Source organism: Rana temporaria, chromosome 1 (genome assembly GCF_905171775.1).
Source record: "Rana temporaria chromosome 1, aRanTem1.1, whole genome shotgun sequence".
Classification (NCBI taxonomy): Eukaryota; Metazoa; Chordata; class Amphibia; order Anura; family Ranidae; genus Rana; species Rana temporaria.
The window spans coordinates 631,204,936-631,229,637 of NC_053489.1; the positions used below are offsets into that span (position 1 = coordinate 631,204,936).

Genomic DNA, 24,702 nt, shown 5'->3' on the forward strand with positions numbered 1-24,702 from the left:
CCTTCTTGATTGACATTCTTCCGAGAGGCTTCCGACGGTCGCATCCATCGCGTCACTCGTAGCCGAAAGAAGCCGAACGTCGGTGCGGCTCTATACTGCGCCTGCGCACCGACGTTCGGCTTCTTTTGGAAAATCGTGACGCGATGGATGCGACCGTCGGAAGCCTCTCGGAAACCTGTCAATCAAGAAGGAACGCCCATTCCCGAAGCCCATACCCGGAAGCGACGGAGAGGATGCGTCTCGTAAACGGGTAAGTACTGCACATATTTTAAAATAGATAGCCGATTCCCCTAGTAATAACGAGCAGGAATCTAAGGGGGAAAAGTGCCCTCTAAGGGTGAACCCCCGCTTTAATACCGTGTATTGCCCTCTTTAACATCAATGACAGCTTAAAGTCTTTTATGGTATTTGTGGACAAGGCTCTTTATCTTCTCAGATGGTAAAGCTGCCCTTTCCTCTTGGCAAAAAGCCTCCAGTTCCTGGAAATTCTTGTATTTCAACTGAAGTTATTTGTGGATTTTTCTTTGCATCCCGAACAATTTTCCTGCCAGTTTTTGCTGAAATTTTAGTTGGTCTACCTGACCTGTCCTTCCTTGCAGTGGCACAACACCACTGCAAGGAAGGACTTTCATTTTTGGCGTTTAGCTCTGCTGATTCCTGCTACTATCCACTATTATGACATCTATAGCTGCAGCCTGTCCTTATAGTGAACAGACTAAGCAACTGCAGCTAGCAACTCGACATTTATCCCTTTTTATCAGTATATTTTTCCTTCAGTTAAAGCGGATCTCCACCCTCAATACAACTGCAGCTCCATATTCATACTGCTCCTAAACAATGATGAATCGGCTATTTTCATTAAATTTAGTATTAGTGTACCTTATTAATTAGCCAGGCTTCCGGTCTGCCCCCCCTCGGGTTTCTGACGGGTTTTCTCCAGTTTCCTGTGCCGCGCTGTGTCTGCTGGGAGACAGTCTCAGAGCTCCCTAATTATAATATTCCAGATGGGGATGTCAGTCAGGCAGTTCGGCCAATCAGTACTGTGAAGGGCGGGGTTTATTGTAGAGTGCTGGAGGAGCATCGCTACTTGTCTCTGTTAGAAAACATCGCGCGACTTCGCTCACACCGCCGGTCACCATAGCCAGTGCGAATGCACGAGATTGAGCGGTGGATGCTGGGACAGCATCCACCGCAAATAGGAAGTGCCTGCCTGTGGGAATCCAACGGCCATAGCTAAGATGGCAACGGCAGGAAAACACAGATTATAACTATTTATTGGGGACAATATTACAGCGGAGCGGCGGGGGAACACCAGAAACGTGAGTTTAGCACAGCAGTGCTATTACACATTTAAAAATACCATTTAAAAAAAAACGATTTTGCGTGGGAGATCCACTTTAAGCTTCTTCATTCACTGCAGAGGCAAGGAGAGCTTATTTTGCAGTTTTCTATGCTGCTTTGGAGGTCATACCTAGATCCTGCCATGATGAAGACATGGGACCTACCTGTAATGTGACCTTCTGATACTGAGCTTTGATTGTTGCAAAGGTAAATTACTAATGGCTCCTTGCAATGAACAGGGTCAGTCCTGCATACTGTTCCTTGCAGTCTCCTGCCTTAACACATGAATTGTTGGTACTCCTTGCTGAGACTCTTGACTGCTGAGGTGCAATGAGCCCAATAAATATGTACATAAAAAACCTTCACCCTTGCCCATTCACCCTATTAAATAAACACTCTTACAACCATTAGGTTAGAAAGGGCAAGCCACAGCTTTATTAAAAGCAAACATAACATTTTGAACATTGAACATTTTATAACCAGTGCCAGTCACAGTTGTACTGTGAGCACACAATTCCAAATAGGGGGAGGGACCTGTCCTTACCATAAGTGCTGGACAGGCCGCCTACTTCCGGTGTCCATCAAGGGCATGGCCCATTACTGCCATTTTATGCTGGCAAGGTCAATAAAACCGCAGCAAGCTGTGACATACCATAGCAAAAAAGGGGCAGGAGGGTGGGCAGCTCTTCCCAGCATGTTTCCTGAAAAGACCCAGAATTCCCTGGGGCGATCCCTGTTACCTGAGCTCAGGCCCATCCCATCCCCCAAATCAACCAATCCTTACGTGACCACCACCTTGTCCAGTACCTGGCCATGCCCCCATCAGTCAAGGCTCTCATTCCCTAAGGGGCTCAAGAGGCCTTCATTTGCATACTGACAGTAAGGTAGATCATATGTAAGGGAAGTGGCCCTGCAGGCTTTTCCAGCTAACGATCCACTAACGGCTTTGAGGCAGCTTGCAGTGTCTTTCCTATGCATCTGATGCTGACAGCCTGAATCATTGTTCCCTGCTTAAATCCACCCGCTCATCAAAGTCCTCACTGGTTCTATTCAATGTGGCTTCTTTTTCTGCATTATCCAGGGGATTTTTTTTTTGCAGCTTGTCAGATTTTATGTCAACATTTTCTGCCATGATTGCTGACTCAGAATGCAGGGGTCGCAAGCGGCCTTCTCCAGAGCCTGTCTGTTATACCCGCAGCTGTTTTTGGTTCTGCACACACAGCTGAGGGTGATGAGGAGTGCAAATGTCTTATTCGGATGGTTTTGTGTCTGATAAGGTTCAGTCTGCTGACATAATTCCTAGGCTTAAAGATACAATTTTGGACATGGATCTTGGTACCACTGCTGAGTAAAGCCTCGTACACATGCTTGTTTTTCTCAGAGTGTGTATGAGGCTTCAGGTTTCTCGACAAGAAAACTGCCCGTAATCTAGACGAGAAAAATAGAGAACATGTTCTCTATTTTTCTCGTCGTGAGATTCTCTGCAGTTTTCTTGCCGAGAAACCCGAGAGTATGTATACATACCTGTCGCCGTGAAAACCCGTGCATGCTCAAAATGACTTTGACGCATGCACGGTAGCTTCCTAGGCATAGGTAGGGTGCAGCAAGAGGGCGGCGACAGCATCGAATGTGACGAGCGCATGCTCGTCGTACACGATAATTCTTTCCTTTCAAGAGAACCGCAGTTCATTTAAAAGGAGAGTCTGTACACTCGGGCAGCAAGAGATTCTTGCCAAGAATCTCGTCAGGGAAAACAACGTTTTTTTCCTGACGAGATTCTTGCCCGTGTGTACAGGGCTTAAGTCAAGGCTTTTACTTTGGGAGCCTGATGTGTGCTTTTATGCCCCAGTCTGTTCCATCCAATGCCATGTACACACGATCGGATTTTCCGCCGGAAAAACCTTGGATGCTTGGCTTGCATACTCATGGTCAGACAAAAGTTCTCTGAATTTTGTCTGTCGAGAACGCGGTGACGTACAACACTACGACGAGCCGAGAAAATTAAGTTCAATGCTTCCGAGCATGCGTCCTATTGTTTCCAAGCATGCGTCGGAATTTCCGTTCAAAAGCTCACATCGGACTTTTTGCTGTCAGAATTTCCGATTTTGTGTACAGGGCATACGGGGTTAACAGTGGAGTGGGAAGAGGTGCAGCACCATGTTTAAATTTGGCGCCATTTACATGGGTATTACTGGCCATGCACCCGTAAAGAGTGTGTGCAGCCTGCCTTCGGGTTGGTTGTACTACGCATGCATGGGCGTTCAGTGGCAGTATAACCGAGTTAAAAAAACTGATTTAACCATAAGTGAAAAAAAAAAATTTCCCCATCAGAAGTGCAGGTGAATTATTACATGAGATACACTGGTTGTACCGTAACTGAATAGCTACTGTATATCTTAGCTGTAAAATGATGTATCGTTGCCTCCAGCAGTTCTTAAAAGCGTTCTGGAAGGACTCTTTTCATCTTAGCCTTTTCTGTGTTGTATTATTAATACAGTGAGCATTACAAGACGTACAAGAGAGGCAGGTTCTTTGTTGGCTTCTGTACATGCAACCTGTCTATAGATTTAATATGTTTACTCATTACGCAATTATTACTGAATATACTTAATGGCAAAGACAGGCTCTTCGTAAGTCTTCAAATGTCTAGATTCAATTACCTTTGAGTCATTTGAAGCGGAGTCTTCATTCTTAGAAAGCGATTATTTTTCCCATACACTTGGGGATAGGGTAATGCCTTAGCGATAGCATCTCTTCCCAATTATGTTGCATGAGTGCCATCAGGATGAATTTTATTCCACAATAGTCATTTATTTTCAGGTTCCACACTTTCAGGAACATACTATCCCGTTTTAATAATGACTGCTTCTGTTTAGAGCTCCTATGGGCTTAGACTAATTAGGAAAGCAACAAAAGCTTCTTATTTTAATCAGCAGTGTTCTGCTTCATTTTGGCCTCATCTCAGAAAGCGTTCATCAATCAGTCCTCTGAAGTCACAAGCTGTTTCATGGCATGGAAATGTTTTGACGATCAAACACTTGTATCATTCAATTGATAGTAGAATAAATGATAGAGATACAGAAGATGCGGCTATATGAGTCTGGACAGGGTCGGAGGACATGATTATCATTCATTGGCCTGACTCCTCTGTTTTGGCTTCTTTAAGATTAAAGTGTATCTAAACCCAGGGAAAAAAATTGCTGCTTCCCAGACCTTATGCCGCGTACACACGATAATTTTTCGGCTTGTAAAAAACAATGTTTTTCAGCCTCTAGAAAAAAACGAAGTTTTTTCCAACTTCATCATTAACCCCCCTGGCGGTATTCCCGAGTCTGACTCGGGGTTAGATTTTTGTGCTAGGATCGGTAACCCCGAGTCAGACTCGGGCTCGCCTCGCTAGATCCACAGGCATGGTTTACTTACCTTGTCCCTGGATCCAGCGATGCCACCGCGCTGTGTGATTCACAGTGCCTCTGTGTGCCGCCGATCTCCGTTCCCTGCGACGTTACGACGCACGGGAGCGGAGAACGGTGCCAAATTCAAAAACGTAAACAAACACATTACATACAGTATACTGTAATATTATAGATTACAGTACTGTATGTAAAAAATACACACCCCTTGTCCCTAGTGGTCTGTCCTGTGCCCTACATGTTCTTTTATATAATAAAAACTGTTCTTTCTGCCTGCAAACTGTAGATTGTCCATAGCAACCAAAAGTGTCTTTTTATGTCAAAAATGGTTTTGGAGCAGCTAGAAAACAGTGATAATAAATTATAATCACTTGCAGAATTGTGTGATAGCGATTTGTGGGGAAATTCGTCATAAAAAAATAAAAGTAATGACAGCGACAATTCTGCAACTGAGCAAATTTCAGTGATTTTGAGTTGATTACATTATTAAATAATTTTTATTATAATTATATTATTATTTGTTATAATTATTTATTAGATTATAATTTATAATTTTGTTTTTAAAAAAATGTCATACCCGGGATGCCTACTAGACTCTTGTTTGGTCAGATTTAAGTGAGTTATTCCTAAGAATTACAGGCCTACAGTATAAAACGCCAAATTTCCTTGCAAATAATGGTACCGCTTTCAGCACCTTTTTTTTTAAAGAATCATACCGCCAGGGAGGTTAAAATGACGTTGCCCACACACGATCGTTAAAAAAAAAATGCTCTAGCAAAGCGCGGTGACGTACAACACGTACAACGGCACTATAGAGGGGAAGTTCCATGCGGATGACGCCACCCTTGGGCTGCTTTAGCTGATTTTGTGTTAGTAAAAGATGATTCGTGCTTTTCTGTCTGTTACAGCGTGATGAATGTGCTTACTCCATTACGAACGCTAGTTTTACCAGAATGAGCGCTCCCGTCTCACAATTTGCTTCTAAGCATGCGCGGGTTTTTCACGTAGTTTAAGCCCACACACGACCATTTTTTACAACCCGAAAACCGACATCGTTTAAAACGTGCAGCATGTTCGAATTATTTTTTTGTAGTTTTTCAGAACCCGAAAAATGATGTGAAGCCCACACACGATCATTTTAAAGTACATTTTTTAAAAACATCGTTTTTTTACATGCCGAAAAATGATCGTCTGTACGCGGCATTAGAGATGTTGGCTGCATTAGACAGAAAAAGACCTGCTGATCCTGTAGAATTTTACCAAAAATATGTAGCAGGATATATATTGTTCTAAATTGAAGAAATTAGATTTTTTAAATATTTTTATTGGCTGTGTGTTATAGCAAAAAGTAAAAAAATGTATATATTTTTTTCAAAACTGTAGTTTTTTTTTTAATATGCTTTAAATATTGTTATAAACATGTCTCTCTAATGCCGCGTACACACGACCGTTTTTCGGGTTGTAAAAAATTAAATTTTGAATGGTCTAGAAAAAACAATTTTTTTTTCAACCCGATCGTTAAAACGGCATTGCCTACCCACGATCGTGAAAAAAAAATGCTCTAGCAAAGCTCGGTGACGTACAACATGTACGACGCACTATAAAGGGGAAGCTCCATGCGGATGGCGCCACCCTTAGGGCTGCTTTTGCTGATTTCGTGTTAGTAAAAGACGATTCACGCTTCTCAGTCTGTTACAGCGTGATGAATGTGCTTACTCCATTACGAATGCTAGTTTTACCAGAACGAGCGCTCCCGTCTCATAATTTGCTTCTTTTTTTTTCACCTCGTTAAAAAGCCCACACACGATCATTTTTTACAACTTTAAAAAACGACAACGTTAAAATTGTCGTGAAAAATTAGAGCATGTTCTAAATTTTAATGGCCATTTTTTACATCGTGGAAAATGCTCTGGAGCCCACACCAGTCGTTTTTAATGACATTAAAAAAAAAAAACGGAATTTTTTACAACCCGAAAAACGGTCGTGTGTACGCGGCATTAGACTTTTGTTACCTGAAATTTGAGCTCTGTTTTCAAAGCAGCCTACAATTTATGATAATTTTTTTACAATCATGGAAAAATGTCACTTGAAATCGGGTTGCAGGGCTGGTTGTCCACTTAGACCAGGGTTCAACAAACCCTGGGCGCCAGGTCGCCATTGCGACTAGAATTAGCAAACTGGCGCCTGAGGCAGCACAGCTGGGGTATCCTATGTCTCTGTGCGCCCCCACGTCCCCTGCCGTGCGATAGTGTCGGGCCGCGACGGCCGGTAATTGAGGCCGCGGCTTTGCGGCCTTCTGCAGGCCTATGCTTCCTCCTGTAATCTGGCGCCATCTTGTGGTGGTCGTTGGTATGACAAGACAACCAGCAACGCTAATGGAGCTTCCCCTGTCTGTTTTCACTGCCATCTCCTACCCTCTAATTTGAACCCCCAAACATTATATATATATTTTTTATTCTTACACCCTAGAGAATAAAATGGCGGTCGTTGCAATACTTTCTGTCACACCCTATTTGCGCAGCGGCCTTACAAGCGCACTTTTTTGGGAAAAAATACACTTTTTTGAATTAAAAAATAAGACACCAGTAAAGTTAGCCCCATTTTTTTTTATATTGTGAAAGATATAGGTTACACCGAGTAAATTGATACCCAACATGTCACGCTTCAAAATTGCATCTGCTCATGGAATGGCGACACACTTTTACCCTTTAAAATTTCCATAGGCGACGTTTAAAAAAATTCTACAGGTTGCCTGTTTTGAGTTACAGAGGAGGTCTAGGGCTAAAATTATTGCTCTCGCTCTACCAATCGCGGCGATACCTCACATGTGTGGTTTGAACACCGCTTTCATATGCGGGAGCTACTTACGTATGCGTTCGCTTCTCCGCGCGAGCTCGGCGGGGCGGGGCACGTTACTGGCTCCTAACTTTTTTATCTGGCTCCTAGATTCCAAGCAAATTTGTCAAGCCCTGACTTAGACACGAGTTGGTGAATTCTGAAGTCTGGCTCCCGTCTCTTTCCTAATAATATAAAATCCATTACTAAATGTAACTTCTCGTCCCGCACATCAGCTAATGTGTTTCTATCTTAATGCTGATAACTGGAAATTGCGCTAGTCATTTTCTGGAACTGGTTGCGCTGCTATTCAGCCTAAGAGTTGGTGGTTATTTAGTAATACAAGAAGAAGGGAATCCATGTTGGCTTTTGCCATAGCAACCTGTAATTTTCTAGGGCAGATTTGAATACACATTTGGGATTCTGAAAATATGATACTTTAAGCACTGAGCCCTTGTCAAAAAAATGTACCGTATATACTCGAGTATAAGCCGACCCGAGTATAAGCCGAGGCACCTAATTTTACCACAAAAAATAGGAAAACGTATTGACTCGAGTATAAGCCTAGGGTGAGAAATGCAGCAGCTACTGGTACGGTAAATTTCAAAAATAAAAATAGTTAGCAATAAAATTACATTAATTAACACTGACGGGGACACTCTGATAAAACACTGACGGGGACACTCTGATAAAACACTGACGGGGACACTCTGATAAAACACTGACGGGGACACTCTGATAAAACACTGACGGGGACACACAGATAAAACACTGACGGGGACACGCAGATAAAACACTGATGGGGACACACAGATAAAACACTGATGGGGACACACAGATAAAACACTGACGGATACCGAAAGGTAGGAATGTGCAACAAGGTTTGATAAAATCCCTGCAATGTACATTGATCACCCTAGGGGAATGGAGTTAAGGCTGGGTTTACATATACAGTATGTGAATTGGATGCATATTAAGCTGCATCTAAATCGCATGACATGTGAATATGACCGACTCTTAATAGAGCCGGTTCACACATGTCCGGGGCGGCTGCAGTGCAGTTTAAAAAAGTATTCTTTGAGTTTTTAGGTCTGATTCAGGTGCAAATTCAGGCAAATTCGCACCTGAATTGCACCTGAACCCGTGATCAGAAACGCAACCGCACATACATATGTGAACCCGACCTTTCTTTCTAACCGCTTCTGGGCCAGCCGCCACAGTTATACAGCGGCAGGTTGGCTCCCCTGAGCTGGCCGTCGTAGCTGTACTTCGGCCCTTTAAGACGCTGTAGAAGGCGCATGCACCCACAGCATGTCCCTGGAGCTGATGCGATCGCTGGTGACAGAGCGGGACCGGGATCTGTGTGTGTAAACACACAAATCCCAGTTCTCTCAGGGGAGAGGAGACAGATTGTGTGTTCATACTAAGTATGAACACCGATCGGTCTCCTCCCCTAGTCAGTCCCATCCCCCATACAGTTAGAACACACCTAGGGAACACAGTTAACCCCTTGATCGCCCCCTAGTGTTAACCCCTTTCCTGCCAGTAACATTTATACAGTAATCAGTGCATTTTTATAGCACTGATCGCTGTATTATTGTCAATGGTCCCAGAAATGTGTCAAAAGTGCACAGTGTGATTGGATGACATCGCCTGTCCTCCCTTTGGTTTGCTGTGCTTTGCAGGCCATTTCAGAAAGCTGATAAGAAGGAAAAATATACCTAAAAATATATATAAGGATTTTTTATACCATATAATTACATTTACCTAGAGTTCAGCTTTATATTCTGACAGCGGTGCATATGAACAGTTTTTTTCCTTAATTAACCTTAAAATCAGACATTGTGGACATCAAGCCTGCCAACATGGAAGACCTGACAGAAGTGATCACAGCAGCAGAATTTCATCCCTATCACTGCAACCTTTTTGTGTACAGCACCAGCAAAGGATCTCTGAGGCTGTGCGACATGAGGGCATCTGCACTCTGCGACAAGCATTGCAAGCGTAAGTCTAATGAGATGCACAGAACTGCTCCATATGGTAACAAAATGTTAATTGTTCGGTGGGGGTGTGCACACATCAACAGTTTTATTCTGTCTCACAAGGGAGAAGACTCAGAGAGAAATGGGCTATTTTGTTGCAGGTTTATTTTTTTATCATCTATTGTTTAAAGGTAAACTCCAGCCTAAAAAATCTTTATTTAAAGTGGCTGTAAAGTATACACTTTTTTAAAAATAACAAACATGGTATAGTTACCTGCTCTATGCAATAGAATTGCACAGAGCAGCCCTGATCTTCCTCTTCTGGGGTCCCCCTCTAGAACTCCTGGCTCCACCTCTTCTTTGTTTGCCACCATAGGAAGGTGCTGTCTCAATCCTGAGCCATGCTGCCTGCATCTATAGACACAGACAGCACCAGCCAATGGCTCCCACTGCCTCAGCATAGCCTGTGAGACCGGGGAGAGCTGCTACAGATGGGGACAGCACTGGATTTAGTGAGGGCTCAGGTAAGTATAGAGGGGGGTGAGAGGGTGATACTAGTACCTAAATATTTTTATACCTTATTGCAGGGAATACATTAATCACTTCCGGGCCGCCTGCCGTCGTTATACGTTGGTACTTTGACGTTAAATACCGAGGTCATGGCTGCAGATAGCTGCCATAACCCCGGAATTTTCTTAAATGGTGGGCGGTCAACTTTAAGATAAATGTGGTCTCCACGGTGGATACACAAGATCACTTTTATCGGTGGCGGGAGAGGTGCCCCCCCCCCTCCCGCCGCGTCTTGGTCGTCTCTGCCACTTACCGGAGCCGTCCGGTAGCGGTGGCAACGATCCGATCCGATCCTTTCTCCTCTGAAGCACTGGGGTGAGTGAGGTAATGATGGCCCACACTGCTATAGACATCATTTGTTTACCCAGAGTTCAGCTTTAAAGGTAAACTATGGTGTTTGCAGTGAGTTACCATTGTAATGTTATTTATGAGATAACTTTTTCATGTTTTGCAATCTTCCTGTTCCATATTTCCATGATTGTACAGAATCTCCCTCTAGTGGTCATCTGTATATCAGCCAGTGGCCCAGATTCTCAAAGGACTTACGACGGCGCAGCGCCATGTACACCGTCGTAAGCCCTAATCTGACCCGTCGTATATATGCGTCTGATTCTTAGAATCAGTTACGCATAGATATCCATTAGATCCGACAGGCGTAAGTCTCTTACGCTGTCGGATCTAAACTGCATTTTTTTTCTGACCGCTAGTTGGCGCTTTCATCGAATTCCGCGTCAAGTATGCAAATTAGCTAAATACGCGAATTCCCGATTGTACGCGCGGCCGACGCAGTAAAGTTACAACGTTTACGTTAGGCTTTTCAGATGTAAAAGGGTAACTCTGCGGATTCAGATGTAAAAGGGGAACTCTGTGGATTCAGGTGTGAAAGGGTAACTCTGCGGAGTCCGGCCGTCGTATCTATGCGCCTGATTCATAGAATCAGTTACGCATAGATTTCCCTAAGATCCGACCGGCGTATCTTAGGCTGCATATTTACGCTGGTCGCCAGGTGGCGCTTCCGTATAGTTACGTTAGGTATTTACGCCAATTCAGAAATGTACGTCCCGCCGGCGCATTTTTTTTTACGTTGTTTACGTTAGGCTTTTTTCGGCATATAGTTACCCCTGCTATATGAGGCGTAGCTAATGTTAAGTATGGACGTTGTTCCCACGCCGAGTTTTGAAAATTTTACGTCGTTTACGTAAGTCGTTCGCAAATAAGGCTGGACGTCATTTACGTTCACGTCGAATCCAATACGTCTGTGCGGCGTACTTTGGAGCAATGCACACTGGGATATTTCACGGACGGCGCATGCGCCGTTCAAAAAAAAACTTCAAAAACGCGGGGTCAACTTAAATTTAAATAAAACACGCCCACAACATCCCCATTTGAATTAGGCGGGCTTACGCAGCCACACATACGTTACGCCACCGTAACTAAGGGCGCAAGTTCTTTCTGCATACGGAGCTTGCGCCCAAAGTTACAGCGGCGTAACGTATCTAAGATACGTTACGCCCGCAGATAGATAGAGCATTCTATCTGAATCCGGGCCAATGTCTCTTACAAACTACTAATTAATGCTGACCTTTTAAGTGTATGTAGTATGCCAACACTTGCTTTAGTTGTGTTGCTTATGGTCTGAGTCATCCCAGTGTGTTGGTTGTTCCAGGCAGCATTCCAAAAATGAAGTTATAATGGGGAACACTCATATGAAGAGCTTTGTAATGCAGAGTGAAGGGGGGGGAGTCGGAGACACAAAACTAGTGCCTGCGTCTAACGAATGTGCAACGAGCTGGAAGCGCAGTGGTAGCTGCATTATCTAACACAACTGAGAACACTTTTTTGACAGATAGATGGATACCAATACACAACCCCCCCCCCCACCCTTTAAAATACACAGATCATTGCTGCTGCGCTGCCACTGGCTGCAAGAGCTGTTTGAATGCTAGTTTTCCAGCAGGATTGCTAGAACAGACAGCGGTACACACAGAGCGAAATTCAGTAAGTTCCTGCTGAACCTGTCAATTTTTGGTCTGCGTATACCAGCCTTTGGCGACCCAGGGGATATGTAGCTTCTTTACCGGAAGTGTCAGTTCTTAGACTACAGACAAAAGTCATGCATTAACCTGTGCAGTGCAATGCGGTATGCTTCATGTCTAAACACAAACAAAAACTTCTGACACCGGAACATAAAGATGTACTGTACTATAGTCTATGCCAGTTTTTCTCAACTCCAGTCGTCAAGGCGCCCCACCAGGTCATGTTTTCAGGATTTCCATTACTTTGCACAGGTGATTTGATCAGTTTCACTGCCTAAGGGTCCTTTCACATGTGCGGACCGTTCGTCCGCTTTTTACAAGTCCGTTTACGGACTTGTAATGCATCCCTATGGGATTGCAGACGTTAGCGGATGGAGCATCCGCTAACGTCTGCAAAGATCCGCATCCGTAAAGATCCGGTTTTTCGGACGGAAGAAAACCCTATTTTTCTTCCGTCCGGCGGAACGGATCGGATGAATACGGACACATGGTCCGTATTCATCCGATTCCCCATAGGGGAGAGCGGAGGAAAGACAGGGCGGTCTCTGCACAGTGTGCGGGGACCGTCCTGTCCGCCGACAGCTCAGCGGGGATTACGGAGGATCCCCGCTGAGCTTTTGCGGACACACGGAGCGGACACAAAAACGGTCCGCCCCGTGTGAAAGGACCCTTAGGGTTCTTTCACACGTGCAGACCGTTCGTCCGTTTTTTCATACGTCCGTTTACTGACTGCAATGCTTTCCAATGGGATAGCGTACGTTAGCGGATGAGCATCCGCTAACGTCCGTTTACATCCGTCTCCGTTAAGCTCCGTTTTTTTGAACGGAAGAAAACCCTATTTTTCTTCCGTCAAAAAAACGGAACGGACGATAAACGGATGTTAGCGGACAATCCGTTTAACATCCTATCCGCTAACATCCGTTTTTCATCAAAATATGTAATAAAAATAAAGTTCTAACAAAAAAAAAACGGATGAAAAAACTGATGAAAAACTAATGAAAAACGGATGACAACTGATGAAAAACGGATGACAACTGATGAAAAACGGATGACAACTGATGAAAAACGGATGTAAAACGGATGAAAAACTGATGAAAAAACAGATCAACTGATGATAAAAAACTGATCTAAAAAACTGTCTGCACGTGTGAAAGGACCCTTAGTAATTATCACAGCCATTTCATCCGAGGGAAATCCTGAAAACATGGCCTGTTGGGGTGCCTTGAGGACTGGAGTAGAGAAACACTGGTCTATTCATACAGGGGAACAAATTACACCATAAAACGACATATTTTATGCAAGTGAACAACACCAGGTGCAAATAGGAAGGTTTATAATGCCTTTCATCCAATGATATTATGGAACCTGGTGTTGCACTTAAAAGTATGGAAGCCTTTGGATCAGCATGACATTCAGGCAACTTGCATTTTCAGAAGTATAGGTCAGCAATAGCAGCTTCCACATTTTCAATGCCAGATTGAATATCTCGGCACATTAGGGTTGCCACCTGTCCGGGATTCACCCGGATAGTTCAGGTTTGGAATCATGTGTCCGGGTTTCAGACTGCGTGAGACCCAGACACATTATTCAGACCAGATTATGGCCTTCCAGCAGAGTTTCTGGCTGTAGTTGTCTAAGCTGAGAGTGTCTGTTACACTCTCTTTCACATTGCTCAAAGCCAGCATTAACAGCCCCCCCCCCCCCACATAAAGATGGGAGAGGAGAGAGGGCTCAATCTGCTCCTCTTACTCCCTCCCCCACCCCTCTGTGTCTGCCCACACTCCAATTCCTAGCGCTGTGCCTCAGAAAAGGGAAGTGAGGGGCCGGAAATTTGAAGTCCAGCAGCCTCAGATACATCTGGATGAGAGGTGCTCACTGCCAAGGTGTGAGTGAGCTCACCATCCATCCCTGTCTGTGACTGAAGTCTCCCCCCTTCTCTCTCCTGCCTCTGAGTGAGTATACTAAGGTAAATCAGGGTTCTCAGAGCACCCTTTACATCAGAGTTCCCCTTTACACCACAGGCCACAGTGTTTGCCCTTACATCAGAGTCCTCTCCATGCATCAGAGTTCTCAGTGTTCCCCCTTAAATCAGGGTTCCCAGAGCATCCCTTATGTTAGAGTCCCCAGAGTTTTCTGTTTTATCAGAGTCTGCAGAGTCCGCCCCCCCCCCCCCCCCTTAAGGTGTATGGGAACTCTGCAGATTCAGCTGTAAAAGGGGAACTCTGTGGATTCAGATGTAAAAGGGGAACTCTGCGGATTCAAATGTAAAAGGGGAACTCTGCGGATTCAAATGTAAAAGGGGAACTCTGCGGATTCAGATGTAAAAGGGGAACTCTGCGCATTCAAATGTAAAAGGGGAACTCTGCGGATTCAAATGTAAAAGGGGAACTCTGCGGATTCAGATGTAAAAGGGGAACTCTGCGCATTCAAATGTAAAAGGGGAACTCTGCGGATTCAAATGTAAAAGGGGAACTCTGCGGATTCAGATGTAAAGGGGGAACTCTGCGGATTCAAATGTAAAAGGGGAACTCTGCGGATTCAGATGTAAAAGGGGAACTCTGTGGATTCAGGTGTAAAAGGGGAACTATGTGGACTCTGATGTAAAAGGGGACTCTTGTGATTAACTTCATATAATTAGAAATGTTATTTAATTGCAAAATATATGTATAGTTTATACTATAAAAAAAATTGCTGTGTGCCACTAAAGTGTTCGGGTTTGACTTGAAGAAAAAGGGGGCAAACCTACGGCACATAATTATTTGAAATGTTCCTGTCCAACTGACTGCGTCCTGGAGTGCATTCCTGTGTGGGCGGCATCAGTGGTTAGCCCTCTGTATAGGTGAATACTGCAAAACTGATCATACTGCTCCTGTAGAGCAGAGGTCTCAAACTGGCGGCCCTCCAGCTGTTTTAAAACTACAAATCCCATCATGCCTCTGCCTGTGGGAGTCATGCTTAGTTATAACTGTCAGCCTTGTAGTTTCACAACAGCTGGAGGGCCACCAGTTTGAGGCCCCTGCTGTAGAGTGTTGTCTTAAACACAGCCTCTGCGTATCAGTTGATATCTCGCCATGCTGTCCCTTTATCTGAACATGTCACATACGTGCATAGACCGAAGCAATGGAGTGCTATTATAAATGATTGCACAACAGTCTAATGAGAACAAGGAGAATATTCAGCTCTTGCTGTATATTGTTTTTGAAGCACGGTCAAAGTGTAAGAGCTCCATATTACTGCAGGTAGCAGAGACCTAAAATAAAGATAATATATGCAAAAGGCAGCGTAATATGAAGCATCCTGTGCTAGTGAGGGTTCGCCCACAGCTCTCTATAAACAGCACAGCGTACATGTCTAAATGAGCAGACGACAGAAGAGGAGACAGCGGAGAGAGGTAAGAGAGGTGATTATTCATTGCACTCTGCTGGTGGCTGCAGGGAAGTATGCCAATCTTATGCCATCTTAAAGAAATAGCTTGTGAAAAATAATATTTTAATATGATTATCTCTGAAAATATATGAGCTCAGAAAGCTGGTTCATGCTGTTACATATAACAAGGTAATTGACAACCAAATAACATGGATCCACACTGAACAGAAGTCCGAAGCATGAGGGAGCCACTGATCCTATAGGGCAGGGGTAGGCAACCTGGGGCCCTTCAGCTGTTGTGGAACTACATTTCCCATGAGGCATTGCAGGGCTGGCAGTGACAATTACTCCCAGAGGCATGATGGGACTTGTAGTTCTGCAACAGCTTTGTTTTGTGGTATTTGATCACTGCTGGGGTTGTTATTTTTTGCGCAACTAATAAAAAAAAGACAGAAAATTTTGAAAAAGATTACGTTTTTCTTTGTTTCTGTTATAATATTTTGTAAATAAGTACATTTTCTCCTTCACTGATGGGCACTGATGAGGCAGCACTGATGGGCACTGATAAGGCGAAACTGATGGGCACTGATGAGGTGGCACTGATGGGCACTATTAGGCTGGACTTATGGGCACTACTAGGTGGCACTGGTATGCAGCACTGATAGACAGCACTGATGGGCACTCATAGGCGGCAGTGATGGGCACTGATAGGTGGCACTGAAAGGCTGCACTGATGGGTACTTATGGGTGGCACTGATAGGTGGACACTGATGGGTGGCACTGATGGACATTGATAGATTGCACTGCTGGGCATCACTGATGAGGAAACATCTGGCAGGTATTAGTAGTGTGCACTGACTGGCACCATTTTTGCCACTGATTGGCCTATTTTGGGCATTGTGTGATATCCCTGGTGGCCCTGGGGGAGCATACCTGTTCATCCATGTGTGGTGGGCATCCCTGGTGGTCCAGTGTGGGCATCCATGGGAGGCTTGTGCTGATAAACAATCAGCGCAGACCCCCCCCCCCCCCCGTCGGGATAGTCACCAATTGGCTCTCCTCGCGTCTGTCAAACACGAGTGACCGTATTCGCGGATAAATCCTCTCGTGTGTATGGGGCCTTAGACAGCTGCGCAAATACGGTGTGACAAAAAGTATTTCAATGACCGCCATTTTATTCTCTAGGGTGTTAGAAAAAAAATGTATAATGTTTGGGGGGGTTCTAAGTAATTTTCTAGCAAAAAAATAGTTTTTAACGTGTAAACACTGATTCTTAAAAACAGGTAAGGTCCTTAAGTGGTTAAAATATCAAATTAAATAAATAACATTTATTTATTTGTTGAAAATTATAAAATTTTTATGTTAAAATTACAAGCCGACAGAATCATTTTTATCAGTGTGTAAAAGGGCTCATGCACAGTTAAGACTCATACCAAGGTCTGGCTAAAGGCATGAGGTGGCTTTATCCCGCCCAAAGCTTTACAAAGTCTCCTGGCTCCAGGACCCAGAACAGAACTAAGAAAACAAAAACAGTCACAAGCCCCAAAGCCCCTCAATATGTGTAGGTGACATGTCTAGTACCTCACAAAAGCCAAAGGATGCCTAGCACGCATATTTATTATACTGCTGTGAAGGACAAGTGTGCAAACTGCATTAACTCTGTCAATCAGACCAGTTTATTTTAATAAGGATAAGTAGCTGTGGTCTTCTTCACTGGTCACTGCTACACCGCTTTGCTCTGCCTTCCTGAATACATTTGCAATCTGTTACTGCAGTATGTGTTTGTTTTATTTTTTTCTCTCTTTATTTGCAGTTTATGAAGAGCCAGAGGATCCCAGCAACAGGTCATTTTTTTCTGAGATCATCTCTTCAGTTTCGGATGTCAAATTCAGTCACAGTGGCCGTTACATGCTCACACGCGATTACCTCACGGTTAAAGTTTGGGACCTGAACATGGAAACCAAACCCCTTGAGACATACCAGGTAAAGGAGCCAATCTGTGGGAACACTATCTCAGATGTAATAAGATTTTTCCAAGCTTGGCTCAAAAATTATATCCATGTATTAATACCGGTAATAGCCCTGTAACATTGTGGCGCTGTGTATAGTATACGCTTTTGCTGGTGTCACTAATGCCCTGTACACACGATCGGTTCATCCGACTGATGGATTTTTTCATCAGATATCCGATGAAGCTGACATTCATCAGTCGTGCCTACACACCATCGGTTAAAAAAACGATCGCGTCAGAACGCGGTCACGTAAAAACCACAACGACGTGCTGAGAAAAATGAAGTTCAATGCTTCCGAGCATGCGTCGACTTGATTCTGAGCATGCATGGATTTTTAACCGATGGACGTGCCCACAGACGATCGGTTTTTTTTTAACCATCAGATAATTTTAAAACAAGTTCCTAGATTTTTAACCGATGGATAAAAAAACAATGGGGCCCACACACGATCGGTTCGTCTGATGAAAACGGTCCATCAGACCGTAAGTCGTCCGTGAATGGGGCTTGACGTAATTTACGTTCACGTCAAAACCAATACGGCCTTGCGGCGTAATTTGGAGCAATGCACACTGGGATATGTCCACGGACGGCGCATGCGCCGTTCGCGAAAAACGTCAATCACGTTGGGTCACGAGTGATTAACATAAAACACGCCCCCCTGTTCCACATTTGAATTAGGCGGGCTTACGCCGGCCTATTTATGGTATGCCGCCGCAACTTACGGAGCAAGTGCTTTGAGAATACTGCACTTGCCCGTATAAGTTGCGGAGGCATAACGTAAATAGGATACGTTACGCCCGCTCAAAGATACGCGGCTGTACGTGAATCCGGGCCGGAGTGTTTAATTACTGCCTGTGCTGGCCCAACTTTTCCACCCCTCCTCTTACTTTCCTACACAGCCTTTTAAGGTACCTGCTAAGGAAGGTGTGCAGGGGAGTACTATGGAGTGTCACCTGAATGACAATGAGTCCGCTGGGCCTGCTGAAATCACATCCAAGATGGCGGTGCCAAGCAGCAGTCTTGGACCTTTTGGATGTATACACAAGGGAAGATTTTTAGGTAACCAACATGCATAAAATACAGAAGGTAAATAAACATAGAATTTTATGTGCTGGCCTCCTGAGAATGGGATTGCTTGGATTTCTGGCTTTAATACTTGTCATTGCCTTAGAAAAGCATGCTTTAAATGAGTGTCAGAAGCAAGAACAGAATAACTTATCGCTGTAAGGCTACTTTCACACTGGGGCCATCCAAGCATTAGCGCTAAAGTGCCGATTTTCAGCAGCTAGCAGAGCGCTTTGAACCCTCGCTAGCGGCCAAAGAAGGGGTTAAAAGTGCCCGTGTTGCTGCGCTTATGAATCTTTTTTCAGGTGCTTTGGGAGTGCTGCCCATTCATTTCAATGGGCAGTGCGTTTTGGGAGCACTGTTTATAGCACTCCCAAACTGCCCGAAAGATGCTGCTTGCGGGACTTTTCGCAAGCACACCGCCCCAGTGTCAAAACCAGGAGGCAAATAGGCGGAGCTTCCCCTTTTGGGTGGAGCTCCGCTTTAAGGTCACTAAGTTGTCCATGTGATATTAAGGGCACTTTCACACTTGGGGGCGTCGGCAGTAAAGCGCCACTATTTTTATTGGCGCTTTACCATCGTTTTAGTGACCTTAAAGCAGAGCTCCACCCAAAAGGGGAAGCTCTGCTTATTTTCCCCAATGACCAGGGGCAGTTTAGGAGAGATGTATACACCACTCCTAAAGCACTGCAAAGATGCTGCTTGCAGGACTTTTTTTCCCGCCCCATAAGCGCACCGCCCTTGGGCTTTCACAATGGAGTGACAGGAGAGGCGCTCTACAGGTGCTATTTTTAGCGCTATAGCGCCTGTAAATCACCTCAGTGTGAAAGTGGCCTTAAAGCGGAGGTTCACCCTATTAGGTCACTTTGTTGAATTTAATAGTCCCCCCGAAGTACCTAACGATTTGGCCGTTCCTAAAAAATATAAAAATCTACATACCCCCTTTGCAGCATCTCGAGCAGGCACATCTGGGTTGTAGGGGTTCGGGAATGGGCGTGTCGGTTAGCTCCGCAAAGGATTTTGGGAGCTAACACGTGTGTCTCTGGAAGGTGACGAGACACAGCAGCCAGAGGAGCAATCTCGCGATATCTCGGCCGTTGTCCTAGCAACTCTGCAGTGTTGACGGCGCGCCTCGCCGTCACACTGCGCATGCGCGGGATAGAGAGGTGAATGCTGGGACAGCATTCACCGCATCCCGGAAGATACTGCAGGAGGGCTTCAGAGTGCCCTGACTAAAGATGGCAATGTCCATCACAATATTTTATAAAATATCTTTCGGAGGGATATCGCCATGCCTGCGGCTATGAGGATTAGACTGGTGAGTACTAATTTCTTTGTACCACCAGCGTTTCAAAATGCTATTTAAAAAAACCTGTTTTGCCGCGGAACTCCCGCTTTAAGCAACAGTATGTTTCTGCCACTTGTTAGAACTGAGGAAACCACTTGGATGAGTGGCGAAATGTCTCCAATAATATAAAACAAATTTAGATGGACATGAATGCCTTGAGGGGGTTCAAACTGTAATCTACTCAACCCTAAAAGCTTTGGAAAATGTCCCTGTAAGACAAATTATAATTGAGGATTTTTTTTCCTGCAGGTTCACGATTATCTTAGAAGTAAATTATGTTCCCTGTATGAAAACGACTGCATTTTCGATAAGTTTGAATGTGCCTGGAATGGCTCGGACAGGTAACACTTCACTATTAATTATTATGAAAAGAATTATTACACTGAACTGCATGTGACTATTTAATGACAGTTTTTTATATTTAATAAGAAATGTACAAAGCAGCACTGAGAATATCAGAGGGAATTATCCCGAACTATGGCAGTTCTATGGGGCATTCAGCATTCTTAAAGGTGGGGGGCCATACCAGACCTCAGATGAAGAAGAGTATATTGGCATAACTCACAACATTATGAGGTGTGAAAGAGGGACACAACGTACCCGAAAAGAGCCACACGCCTACCATGCCACCAATAATGTGGACTATGAAGTATTCATATGCAAATGATGACTGGTCAAACAGATGTCCCTACTTCTTTTCCCCTTTATACCAGTTTTTCATAACAATTACATTATTTTAGAGGTTGGAATCATTTACTTATTTTTGATAAATAGTACATTTTTAATAGAAGTCTATTAGCTAGATTCAGAAACAGTTACGCAGGCGTATTAGTAGATACGCCGTCGTAACTCTGAATCTATGCCGTCGTAAATTTAAGCGTATTCTGGAAACCAGATACGCTTAAATTAGGCTAAGATACGAGCGGCGTAAGTCTCCTACGCCGTCGTATCTTATGGTGCATATTTACGCTGGCCGCTAGGTGGCGCTTGAGTTTGGCGTAGAATATGCAAATGACTAGATACGCCGATTCAGAAACATACGTGCGCCCGGGGCGTATTTTTTTCCGTCGTATACGTAAGGCTTTTTCCGGCGTAAAGTTAGTCGAACAAATAGCTGGCCTAGCCAATGTTAAGTATGGCCGTCATTCCCGCGTCGAAATTTGAAAATTTTACGTTGTTTGCGTAAGTCGTCCGTGAATGGGGCTGGACGTAATTTACGTTCACGTCGAAACCAATACGTCCTTGCGGCGTACTTTGGAGCAATGCACACTGGGATATGTCCACGGACGGTGCATGCGCCGTTTGTAAAAAACGTCAATCACGTCAGGTCACGAATCATTTACATAAAACACGCCTCCCTGTTCCACATTTGAATTAGACGCGCTTAGGCCGGCCCATTTGCGCTACGCCTCCATAACTTAGGAGGCAAGTGCTTTGTGAACACAGCACTTGCCTCTCTGACTTACGGCGGCGTAGCGTATATGCGATACGCAACGCCGCCTCAAAGATATGCCTGTCTATCTGAATCTAGCTATATATATCAGGCCAAAAAAGAGGGACAACTAAGGAGAGCTGACTCTGGGAGCAGTAGTAATAAAATAGAATTTCAAAATGGCTGTAAAATATTAAAAATATCAGAGTAATATGTATGAGAAGCTGTGATTTTCCAATTTCTGTGGTAAATAGTTTTAAACATCGATGAGGATTGGCTGCTCCACTTCAAAGAATGTGTTTATTTCCTTTTAGTGTGATCATGACTGGGGCATACAACAACTTCTTTAGGATGTTTGATCGGAACACAAAGCGGGATGTAACCCTGGAAGCCTCCCGAGAAAGCAGCAAGCCCCGAGCCGTCCTTAAACCACGCAGAGTTTGCGTCGGTGGTAAGAGAAGAAAAGATGACATCAGCGTGGACAGTTTGGACTTCACTAAGAAGATCTTACACACAGCTTGGCACCCAACCGAGAACATCATTGCCATAGCAGCGACAAACAATCTGTACATATTTCAGGATAAAGTGAACTCGGATATGCACTAGGATTTCCAATTTCCCATAATTCCTCAGCCAGCCTTTCCAGGCTACTCACAATGATGACCTTTATTGGAAAGTCTTCTTTGTGGTGGAATTATTCTGTTTTTAATTGCATTGTACAGGTAAAAGAGATGAAATTGTCTTCTGGTTTATTGATTATGGAAGGTTTTTTTTTGTTGTTTTATCCTTTAAGGCCTATAACTTGTGCAGGGGCAACTTATTTGATGGGACTGCTTTGAGAAATGTGTCTATACATATAATCGCCAAAGACGTTCAGGCAGCAGAGAGGCTATTTTTATTTTATTTTTTAGTATTACCTAAATACTTGATTGATTACATTTTGTTTCTGAAAAATGCCACTAAGAGTTCTGTGGCATGCTGCAAGAATACTGCTGTCCAGCAGCATATCTACAACAGGTGGAGAAGGGACTTCTGGGTCCCTGAGGCTCACCAACATTAATGGACTTCAATTATTATTATGTATTTTGTAGGGTAAGCAGATCTAGGAGCTGAAATCGTGAAAAGATTATCCCAATTATTGTCGTGCCATAGTTTCCAACACTGGACAAATGAAGAGAGCCATGCGATAATATGTCCACTTGAAGACATGGCTCATCATAAAATGGGTTATCCATGTAAAAGAGAGGATCTTCGGGATCTGGTTGGTGTTATCTAGTCCAGTGTTTTTCAACTCCAGTCCTCAAGGCACACCAACAGGTCATGTTTTCAGGATTTCCTTTAGATGAAACGACTGTGGTGATTACTAAGGCAGTGAAACTGATCAAATCACCTGTTCAAAATAATGGAAAGCCTGAAAACATGACCTGTTGGTGTGCCTTGAGGACTGGAGTTGAAAAACACTGATCTAGTCGTATTGCATCCTGGGCCAGTACTTCAATGACATGCAACCAATGCTAACATTATTCACTTCAAGGCACAAGATTGTCATCATGCTTAGAACAGTGACATAACATAATGGGCCCAGGTATTCCTGTAGACTGGAGTATTAGCACTACAGTGATGTCATTGCATGCCCATTAGGAAAATCCACACATTAATTATGTACATTGGTAGGCTTATCTTGTCCTATATTCGAGGCAAGTCTTCCCACGTTATACTGGGCTTTATCTGTTAGACTGGCAGAAGGGAACAGTTATTGCTGACAGTTTTTCATTGCCCATAGTCACCAATTAGATTCTTCTTTCATTTACAATATTGCACAGGAAGAAGATTGATCCGATTAGCTGCTATGGGCAGCAAATCCTCTCTGAAACAGTGTTTCTGCTTTGACACATTTAGCCTTATGTCTTCAAGAATAACTGTCTGCCTTGCTCCAAAGCCACCATTCATGCTGAATTATATTCTCCATCTGTTATTTTTTTGCAGAGCAGGTTTGAATCTGACAGGTAGATCTCTGGCACTGTAGGCAGTTCTTATTTGAGACGTCTAAAAAATAAGGCCTTTCGAAAATGACATTGAATGTATGGAGGCCTCTAGACTTTCTCCTTTTAACAGACCATAGGGGTGAAGGTCAAAGTAAATCATAACCTCACAGGCAACAGTAACCCATAATGGCATAGATCAAAGCACATCATAAGGGTCCCAGGTCATAGGAAACCATAGTGACATAGATCCTGGCAAATCATAGGGTTCCCAGTTCATAGAAAACCATAGTCTCGCAGGCCATAGTGACATGGATCATAGGGGTGCAGGTCTGTGGCCACAAAGATCATAGCAGATCATAGAGGTCACTGGTCATATAGCAGACAGGGGCCTCAGGCCATGTCCTACGATTTAAGAGCAAAGATTGCAGCCACTCCAGTGACTCCTATAGTGCTTATTGGAAAGGAAAAGCCTCCAGACAGTACATTATAACCAGTGTAGACACAGGATGCTTACCATCAGCTTGCTCACATACAGACATGATTTTCAGAAGCTGTGTGATTCAGTGGGCCATACTGCATTGTGAGCTGTAGCTATAGCCGATGAATTTCCCTGGATTTCAGATCATTGGCAGAGCCCAATCACAGTCAAGACCATTATTATCTCTATAGCTGGGATAAAATGATCAGGGGCCCCTGGACTGTACCTATGTCGCTTCACATACATCTGCCTGATCAGCTACTGCAGTCACACATCTTCCATGATAAACAAATCACTGTTCCACTTGTGTGATTACAGTACATTATACTAAGATCTTTTATTATATATCTCTTTCTTCCTCATCATCTTTTCCAATTATACCACTCATTTTAAGTGGTATAATCTGGGATCCCACTGCCTATGGGCTGCTGTTCATACTGCATTGAATATATACTGTGTTTCCCAGAAAATAAGACCTACCCTGAAAATAAGACCTAGCGTTATTTTCCAGGAGAGCTGCAATATAAGCCCTACCCCGAAAATAAGCCCTATTTAAAATGTTTGTAACATCCTATAATCCACTCTATTACAGTAGTATATAATGTACAATGTGTGTGGTTCTGTAATATAACTGCGGGGAAGAGAGCTCCAACAGGTTACAGAAACGCAGAACGGCTCTTTAACCTCCCTGGCGGTATTCCCGAGTCTGACTCGGGGTTAGATTTTTGTGCTAGGATCGGTAACCCCGAGTCAGACTCGGGATCGCCTCGCTGGATCCACAGACTGTGTTTACTTACCTTGTCCCTGGATCCAGCGATGCCACCACGCTGTGTGAGCGA

At 44.0% G+C, this 24,702-nt stretch overlaps 1 protein-coding gene across 3 annotated transcripts in view; it reads left to right on the plus strand.

Annotated features, from left to right (window-relative positions):
- PPP2R2C (protein phosphatase 2 regulatory subunit Bgamma) overlaps positions 1 to 22,178 on the plus strand; it is a 189,261-nt gene extending 167,083 nt beyond the window's left edge. For all 3 annotated transcript variants that reach the window (XM_040335400.1, XM_040335401.1, XM_040335402.1), the window contains 4 exons: positions 9,429 to 9,593; positions 17,357 to 17,526; positions 20,218 to 20,309; positions 21,715 to 22,178. In XM_040335400.1, coding sequence (XP_040191334.1) covers positions 9,429 to 9,593; positions 17,357 to 17,526; positions 20,218 to 20,309; positions 21,715 to 22,006 — 719 coding nt within the window. In that variant the 3' untranslated portion in view covers positions 22,007 to 22,178. The remainder of the gene's footprint in view (positions 1 to 9,428; positions 9,594 to 17,356; positions 17,527 to 20,217; positions 20,310 to 21,714) is intronic.
- Positions 22,179 to 24,702: the final 2,524 nt, after the last annotated feature.